This window comes from Berghia stephanieae, unplaced genomic scaffold (genome assembly GCF_034508935.2).
Source record: "Berghia stephanieae isolate SIO BIC M18660-M18661 unplaced genomic scaffold, UCSD_Bste_1.3 scaffold1741, whole genome shotgun sequence".
NCBI classification, from domain to species: Eukaryota; Metazoa; Mollusca; class Gastropoda; order Nudibranchia; family Aeolidiidae; genus Berghia; species Berghia stephanieae.
The window spans coordinates 1-10,000 of NW_027622781.1; the positions used below are offsets into that span (position 1 = coordinate 1).

General features: G+C 36.5%; 1 protein-coding gene across 1 annotated transcript; it reads right to left on the reverse strand.

Annotated features, from left to right (window-relative positions):
* Positions 1-315: 315 nt before the first annotated feature.
* On the reverse strand, positions 316-8,272 carry LOC144961207 (pre-mRNA-splicing factor 18-like). The gene is made up of 4 exons (XM_078894484.1): positions 8,116-8,272; positions 1,049-1,153; positions 838-915; positions 316-420 (listed from the first exon to the last, which is right to left on the reverse strand). Exons 1-4 carry the CDS (start codon positions 8,179-8,181, stop codon positions 316-318), a joined length of 354 nt encoding a protein of 117 aa, XP_078750610.1. The 5' UTR covers positions 8,182-8,272.
* Positions 8,273-10,000: the final 1,728 nt, after the last annotated feature.

The window sequence follows — 10,000 nt, forward strand, 5'->3', positions numbered from 1 at the left end:
AATCACTGCTGGTGGACAGGAGAGGTCCCAAAAAAATCTCAGTTTTAACCATTCAACCTTTGCATATGAAGCTGAGGTTTTACCAACTGAGCAATCAAGACCCTTGACAAACTTCTTTAGTAATTTTAAAAGCAAGACCTTGCTGCTTTTGTACTCAAATGCTTTTTTTTGAGACAGTCGTGATCATAATGTTTCGCAATGGAAGAAGCTGCCTCTATGTCAATGGGGATGAAAAGAAACAATTGAAACTAATATTTGGGTTTTTTTTTTCATGATTAGAAATAAAAACTTGTATACATTAACCTTACCTCAAAATCAGGTTCCATGGTTTCTAATTTTCTTCAATCGCTTGTAAGCATCAATGTCATCCTCTCCAAACAAACGAATAGGTTCTCCTCTCTCTCTCAATTTTTTTATGACCTAGGAATCAGAACCACAGATACCATTTCATTATCAATTCAAATAAGATACAATGAAAGGGAGGCGGGGGGGGGGGGGGGGGGGGGGGGGGGGGGTTTGAGAGAGAGAGGGATAGAGAGAGAGATAGAGAGAGAGAGAGAGAGAGAGAGAGAGGAGAGAAGAGAGAGGAGAGAGAGAAGAGAGAGAGAAAGAAGAAAGAAAGAATAAAGAGAAAAGAGAAAGAGAAGAGAAAGAGAGAAATAAGTGAGACAGAGAGAGAGAGAGGAGAGAGAGAGAGAGAGAGAGAGAAGGAGAGAGAGAGAGGAGAGGAGGAGAGAGAGAGAGAGAGAGAAAGAGAGGTAGAAAGTGAAAAAGAGAAAGAGACGGAAAGAAAGAGAAAGAGAAAGATTAAACAGTGACAAGCGTGTCAAAAATTACCTCTTTTCTTGGTAGCTCCAATTTGTCTGGTCTTTTACCTTCAGTCCCAAATGATGAAGACCCTCCACCATTATCTAGCTACATTGAAGAAGATAAAGAGAAATATTAATTACCATCTATGACATCGTTATCATTTTACAATATACACAATACAACCAAAGTATTCTGGCTTGGTATAGATATCAAAAGACAAAAAGAGAGTAAAGTTTACCTCAGAAGCATATTCAGGATGAATTGAGTTACTATGTTTCTTCCAGTACTCTTCAGCTTGTTTGGCTGCTAAATCCCCTCTTTTGAAGTATTTCTTTTTGGGATCCTGTTGATTGATCGAGAAATAAAATGTTTCAGTAATTTTTCTGCATTTCATCTGTATAAATGCATTTTATTAATGCATACAATAATTCAATGGCAAAACTTGCACAGGTGCTCTCGAGTGAATCATGAAACAACAATATGTTCAGGCCAATGATGATAAATTGCTGGACACCTTGCAAAACATATGGCATCCCTCTACTTAATATCATGCAATAATTTATACATACAGTTACTCAATCTTAAACTAAAGAGCAATTCCTGAAGATAATGACCTATGACTTTGAGAACACAAAACCATTTTTAAGCTAACTTATAAAAAACAAAATTTATGAATAAAAGCATTCACTAAACATTAACATACTTTCAGCATAAGTATATGACTTGCATATAAACACTCAATAATCATTTAAAACACACAAAAGCATCCTATAAATTATTCATTGAAAGTACATATTGGGTAGCTTCAATACATTTGTTTACTTAAAATGTAGAGGATGGACCATAACCAAAGCATTCTTCATTTTTTTCTCCATTAAAATCAAATTGGATATATTCTCTTATCTCACATTGTTCGTTAAGAGACAGGGTTTATGAAGTTTTTCTTTCACAAATATCAAAGTATTATTATGACATTACTAAAAATAGTTGCTTTCCTCTATTAGTGTCATTTTCAATTGATGATAAATGTTACCCCAAAACATTAATATAATACTAATGATGTCATTAAAACAAGGCCGGCTCTATGTCTCTGAACATTCAGGTAAACAAACTTGGACTCCAAACGTTCGGGAAATGAACTGACCTTTAATTCTCATAACACTGTGCTCCAAACGATCGATAAACTTAAATTCTATTTCTACGAATGCTCAGGAAAATAAACTTGAACTCGAATTCAAATTCTCGAATGCTCAGCTAAATAATGCTGAACTCCATTTTCCTGAATAATCTGTAAAATAAGTTTATGGTAATATAGACAGAAATCATAAAATCCTTTATTGAGGAGACGAGTTTTTTCTTATTCATTTATTTATTATTTTTGTTATTGTTATTAAGAAAAAGACAGAAGAGAGATTGCAAGTAGTCAGCTGGCCAACATAAAAAATTGATGTAAATTTCTTCTTTATTTTGGGTTTTTTTTTGGTACTTTAAAGTTATCTTTGTTTGAAAAATGTTTGATGTCATCTTTATTTATTGTTTGTTTATTTGTTTTTATTTTTGTTATTGTCGTTAAAAAAAAAGACAGAAGACAGAGAGATTGCAAGTTGTCAGCCGTCCACCACAAAACTTATTGTCATTTTATCTTTTGTTTCAGTTTTAATTCTCATTTTCTTTTTTTGTTCTTCAATTTTCTCTGTATCTAAAAAATTTATTAACGTTTCTGGGCGGGGGGAGGGGGGGGGGGGGAAGTATTTCATCTAGATCTAGAACGTGCTTCCTCCCGGTCCTCGTAGAAGTGGCAGAATGATGAAAGATGACAATAAACTCTCGTAAACAGGTAACTAGAAAAATCTCGAGAATGGAAGCCGGAAACTGTTCGGAGAAATAGTCACTTCATTTCAAAAAATGAATTTTGAAATAATGGAAGCCAGAAACTGTTCGGAGAAACAGTCACTTTATTTTTAAAAATGAATTTTGTAATTATGATTTCCAAAACATATATCTATAATATTCTTCACCCAATATCAAAGATGTTGGCCTCTCAACCCAAAAAATATGTTTCCAATAATAATAATAACGGAGACTGTATCTTTAATTCTTAATGTTGCTGCAACTGTTTCTTGTATGTTTTTCCTCTAAAATTTACTTTTTTCATTCACTTGTTAGATTGTGCTTTTGTTTTCTTTTAGTTTTGGTTTTTCTTTCTTTTTTGCTACTTAGACTAGTTCTACTGGTAGGTTGAGTGTGGTAATTTTATCCTTATTAATCTAACACAAAACTTTTTTTTTTTCCTGCTCGCTGGTTTTGTTTGAGTTTGATTTGAGTTTGAGACTCAACAAATTGAGTTTGGTTTTCGTGGTTTTTTTTGCGCTGTGATTATCCCCATGAAAATTCGTTATCCCCAGACATATATTTGAAACTCCGCTCCTTTAAACAATTATCCACATTCCAGAATATGAAATGTTTCAAAATGCACATAGAAATGAGGAAAGTTAATAAAATATCTATAAAAACATAAAATTAACCAACCAATCTGAGCATGAATTTCTAAAAATTGTTTTTATTTTTTAAAAATCATTGGGTTTTTTTTCTCCTCTATCTGACCATTTGATCGCTCTCTGAATATTTCTGTTTGCTTTTTAATTATTTATTCTTTTTAGAATCTTTTTGAGATCGGAGTGGGGACGAATATGACAATTTGCTAGAAACTAGAAGGAACAAGAAGAGAGAGAGGAGAGAGAGAGAGAGAGAGAGAGAGAGGAGAGAGAGAGAGAGAGAGAGAGAGAGAGAGAGAGAGAGAGAGAGAGAGTTAAAAAAAAAGAATTAAGGAAAGTAATAAAATATTATAAAAAACAAAAATTCAAACCAAACATTAAATCAGTTGTTACTACATATACACAATATGTGTCGAATTCGAAGTGGGTTTCATGGCCGAATGGTTTAGTCGTCTGCCCTGGAACTTTTACCAGAATCGACGTTGTGGGTTCAAATCCTGGTTCCGCCACTTTTTTTCTTTTCTTTTTTTACATTCCATCTTCTTTTTACAGAACGGTGCAAGGGATAAATGTCCCATCCATCCTCCTCCCCCCCCCCCCCCCCCACCTCTTTTTTAAAAAACTCTCTCTCTCTCTCCCTCTTAGTTCCTTTCTAGTTTCTAGCAAATTGTCATATTTGTCCCCACTCCGATCTCAAAAAGTGACTAAAAAGGATAAATAATTAAAAAGCAAACTAACAGAAATATTCAGAGAGTGACCAAATGGTCAGAAAGAGGAGAAAAAAACAAACAATATTTAAAAAAAAAATAAAAACAATTTTAAGAAATTCATGCTCAGAAACGGTACAAAAGGTCAAACAAAAAGGAGAAAAGAATAGACTCACACAAAGAAAAAAAAAAAAAAGGTGGGGGGGGGGGGGGGGGGGGGGGGGGGGGATGGATGGGACATTTATCCCTTGCAACATTCTGTAAAAAGAAGACGGAATTTTAAAAAAGTGGCGGAACCAGGATTCGAACCCACAACGTCGAATCTGGTAAAAGTTCCAGGGCAGACGACTAAACCATTTGGCCATGACACCCACTTCGAAGTCGACACATATTGAATGATATTGTGTATACCTATGTAGTTAGGTACAGTGCACTCTCCCGATAACGACCTCTCCGAATAACGACATTCTCCCGAATAACGACATTGGACCCGGTCCCGATTTTTTTACTATATTTTATTAGTAATAAAACTCTCTAAATAATGACATACTTTTTAGACCACTCTCCGGATAACGACATTGAGTTAGCAATAATCGGCTGTGACTTTGCTAGATACAAAAATAAAAATAGCTAAAATGTTGTTGCCGGTAAGTTTCATTTCATTCTCTGAGCCAGAGGCACCTCATAGCCAATGAGATCACTTTGTTATCGGCCAATGAAATATCCTACCAGAGGCACCTCATAGCCAATGAGATCACTTTGTTATCGGCCAATGAAATGTCCTAACAGAGGCACCTCATAGCCAATGAAAACACACCTGTGTCTATTGTCATCTGTACAAAAGGGTGACGCGCATTGAATGAGTCAATCATCACATCGCTGACCACTGAATCGATTGTATTCACCCGAGAACAATAACGCACCCCAAGATGTCGACAGCTGCTATTAGAAAAAGAAAGATACTGACAATAGATGTCAAGCTGAAAATTCTGGCTGATGTGGACACAAAGACAATAACCAAGAAACAGATCGCTGAGAAGTACGAGATTCCCCACAACAGCTTATCAACAATAATCAAGAACAGGACAAAGATAGAGACAAGCAGCCATGAACCTCAGCGCAAGAAACCACGCCTTGCAACGAATGCGACCGTAGACGAAGCTGTGTTGACATGGTTTAAACAAACAAGAGCAATAAATGCCCCTACTTCTAGCCCCATTATCCGCGAGCAGGCCCGACTTATTGCGGAGAGGCTAGGCGTAACAGATTTTCAAGCAAGCAGCGGTTGGCTGATGAAATTCAAGCAGCGACACGGCATCGTGTTCATGGTGGCCTGCGGCGAATCTGCTTCCGTGGACACATCAATCGTCGATGAATGGAAGACAACAACTCTGTCCAGTTTGATGAAAGAGTATTCACCTCGTGACGTTTTCAACGCGGATGAAACAGGCCTGTTTTTCCGCTGCCTCCCGAACAAGACTCACATTTTTAAAGGAGAAGCCTGCCACGGTGGCAAACAAGCGAAAGACAAGACTAACGGTACTCATCGCAACTATTCAACGGGAACAGAAAAAACTTCCCCTTCTCGTTACCGGGAAGTCTGCCAACCCGCGCTGCTTCAAAAACGTGAAATCACTGCCTGTTGAGTACGTGTCCAACAGCAAGGCCTGGATGACAAGCTCCATCTTTGAAACATGGATACGAAAACTTGACCGCAAATACCTCTTGCTAGGCCGTTCCATCGTGATGGTAATTGACAATTGCCCTGCCCACCCCAAGATTGAAGGTCTGAAAGCCATCCGGTTGGAGTTTCTACCGCCCAACACCACCAGCCACACACAGCCATGCGACCAAGGCATTATTAATGCATTCAAGCACCGCTACCGATCCCTGGTTGTGCGCCGATATTTACAACACGTTGACGGCGACTCTGCATCAGGATTCCATGTCTCCATCCTTGATGCCCTGTACAATATGCGGTGTGCTTGGGGCATGGTTACACCTGAAACCATCGCCAATTGCTTCAAGCATGCTGGCTTCTGCGCAGAGGAGGATTCAACTCAACGTGCACCCAATGCTGACTCAGCGATTGAGGAGCTGTCTGCCTTGTTCAATCGTATCGACGATGCAGATGCCGGTCTCGAAGAATACGTTCAACATCGACAGCGACTTGGCAGTGACCGGCGAGGTATCAGTCGATTCCATCGTTGACAGGAGCCACCCGAAGATGACGACGATGATGAAGATGAAGTTGCCCCTCTTGTCACGGGTAGTGACGCAAATTCTGCACTACAAACTCTCAGACGGTTTGCACTGCAACATAAGGATGGTGCATCTATTTTCGACTTGTTGCATCAGATGGAAGATAAAGTCGGCCCTATGATTTACAGCAACAAGCGACAGACCGGGATTATGGATTTCTTCTCTAAATCGAAATCCGACAGTTTGTTTTTAAAAAAAAACAAAAACAAAAACAAAAAAAAAACAAAAAACAAAAACAAAAAAAACAAAACAAAAAAAAAAAAAAAAGACAACAACAAAAAAAAAAACAACAAAAAAACATTTTTAATGTGGCCATGTGTTCAGTTGTATTATTAAATACAGCTGCACTCATGCGGTCCCAAGCCCGGATAAACAACAGAGGGAAAATGACACACAAAAAACAACAACAACAACAACAAAAACAAACAAACAAACAAAAAACAACAAAACTACACACACACACACACACACTTCGTGTATTTTACATGTTTGGAAAGTCCGATCACTGATCACCCACTATGGTTGGTATATTAATGTACATTCTAAGGGTCTAACCACACCCCTTTTTCCGCCATCTTGAAATTTTCCGAATAACGACATGTTCCCGATAACGACATGCACCTCTGGTCCCGAGCCATGTCGTTATCGGGAGAGTGCACTGTACTTTGGTAAACGTCCATTTGGCCCTCCAGCAGGGAGCCGATAAATGGCCTAGTGGCTGTGACCCGATTTTTTGGACTTTTGAGTGATGGGTCTCAGAAAAAGTTCCATGATTTTTTTGTTTATGGATGGATTTTAATGATTTATGTCTTATTTTCTTCAGGAGATATTACTCTATCGTTTGGTGTAGTTTATTTTAAAATCAATGACAATTTAGTATAACTTTTGATTATGGATAAAATAGGGTATAATTTAGCTTTGGATAATTAAAAGATTAGAACTTGGTAAATCAAAATTTCATGCTGGCACGTTTATTTAACATCTTAAATTTTTTATAAAATTAAATTCAGGGCAAAGTTGTATACCGCATCCATGAAATTCGTTCCAGTAAGATCCTTACTCAAATCTTAGCGGCCATTTTAGACCAGTTTTGAAATCCAAATGGTGGTTACTACCGGAAATGCAACAATTTTTAGGTCACAAAGTCCGTCAGTAAATAACAAAGGCAAATAGAAGACCATTTTTCAGCCTTTAAACTAACATAACTTTTTTTCTGCTTGTTATCTGATTTTCACAATTTTGGTATCATTAGAATCGTGTTGAAAAGCAATTTAAAATGATATAGGTTTCATTGAGCTCAATCCAATTTGAATTTTTTACCAAAGTACCTAATGTAGTAACAACTGATTTAATGTTGGTTAATTTTATGTTTTTATAGATATTTTACTTTCCTTATTTCTATGTGCATTCGGAGACATTCCATATTCTGGAATGTGGATAATTGTTTAAAAGAGCGGAGTTGCAAATATGTGTTTGGGGATAACGAAAGCTCAGCCTTTTCGTTATCCCCAGACAGGTGTATGGGGATAACCAATTTTGGTTAACCCCAGACTCAAGACAGGTGTCTGGGGATAATAATAATAATGACAGCTTTTTTTTTTTTTTTTGTTGTTGACATTTTGAACAAAAGAAATAAAGATTGTAGTCTCTAACTAGACCCAAAACAGGCCATTTGTGAACTATGTAGATCAAAATCGTGGTCTCCTGGTCTACTAGATACTTGCCAACTGGCCAATTCTAGGACTAGGGAGACCGTGAATGATGAATGCCGTGAATGTGGTCTGTACCATCACTTTAGTTTAGTTTAGTCACTAGACGTCTGGACACTTTAAATACTTTACATGGATGAGAGATGATTCTTTCATCTGACGCTTTTTACGCTCGATTTCTGCCTTCAAAGCATCCATAACGCAATCGATTAGGAAAACAGTGGCTTACTTTAATTTATAGACTAGGCAGTACTACGAAACATTTATTTGATCTCTTCACTCTTCACTCTTCTCTTTACACACTCTCATCAGACCGGATGTTTAGAGTTTTGACGACGTTAGTTCATATACAATTTTAGGATTGGAAATATCTCGATTCAAAACTGGCTAATAATTCACCAAAACTAGATAGTTCGTGAGATAAATCTCTACATTATAGAGAAGAATGATATTTTCTAAATGACACTGACTGGACAATTAAAAAGTTTTGTTGAAACTACGATCTACAGGTTGCGCCTTTCCATTTGTCTAATATGATTTCTACGGGTTGTCGTACTTTCAGGCAGGAATACCAGATAGTCAAAGTTTCTCATGGCTAATTTTGACTCCAAAAATTGCCAAATAGAATCTCATGATCTAACTCAACCAACATACTGACATCCTTGAAAAACTCATCAGTTTTGAATGACATTTTAAAAAGAGTGAATAAACTAGAAACATCTTTTTTTTAAAGGTAGCTGGATCCTGAGATATCGCTAAAATATTTCTTTTTTTTAAATTATTATTCAAATTTTTAATTTATGTGTTTTTTTTTTTTAATTTTTAATTATTCTCTTCTATCATCATTCAGAAACAAAATAAAGCTTTTTAGAAAGCTAAATATGACCTAGTATTTTATTCTATAGACAATTTGGTGAACGAATGCCTATATATTCAGTTTGTCCCTGACAAATATTTATTTACCTTGGTTACCACATCAACATACAAGTTTGAGCTGGACATGCGAAAGTTCTATTAAAACAGGAGACCCTTTAGCATTGGAGAAAGTTTGGAAGCATGTACACAATCCTATGGCGGGAGGGGGCGCACTGAAAGGCCAACGTGCGTGTAGTCTATATTTTATCTTTTTTCGTATCCTTTTTGCTTTTTTTCCGAGATACACATTTTTGTCCGACCTTACAATATTTAAATCACAATTGTGAACTAACTATTGGAAGATATGAACATGAAACGTTGCATGCTAGTTACCAAGGTATTACTTTATTTCCTGAATCTAAAACTAAGTCTCTACAAACAATAATTCTCTACCTGTGAGTCTCGTGCATATGTAATTTGTTTGCCATCTGTTCTCGGGATTGTACTACTTACACATTTCATCGTCTTATACATAGGGCCTATTATATTTAAAATCAAATGCAATCATTTTTAATTCATGACATGAAATAGGTTATATAAAAGAGCAATATTGAAATTTTGAAACAATTGTGTGGATAAATACGAGAGATCCCGTGTGTTTTTGTTTTTTGTTTTTGTTTTTTAATACCCTTATTTTTGTTTACGGCTGCCATTTTGAATGTCTAATTTGTATATTCAAAAAAAAAAAAAAAAAAAAAAAAAAAATCATGCAGAAAAATTTCTTACCTTACTCTCGTTCGGCTATGTGGACTTGCGGTACGACATTCTCTTTCGGATCGGAAGCATAGTTGAGTCCTTGGAAAATGTTCTTTACTCACATTCTCTCACCGAACTCAGATGTAAAATGAGTACCTGGCCGCAAACAGCGTTATCTCTGTCCGAAAATTGTAATATCGCCTAACGGATGTCATCATGTCCGTCTTATATGTTAAGTATTGCTGTTAGCCAGGGACCCCTTATAAAGCCTTTGAACACGTTTAGTGGATATTGCGCTATATAAAAGCACATTTTCTTTTCATTTACATAGTATTGATATAAAAAGTAAATCAAGTAAAGTTTTTTTTTTAAGTTTAATGCCATTTCTAGGGTCTCGTGGTGTTCA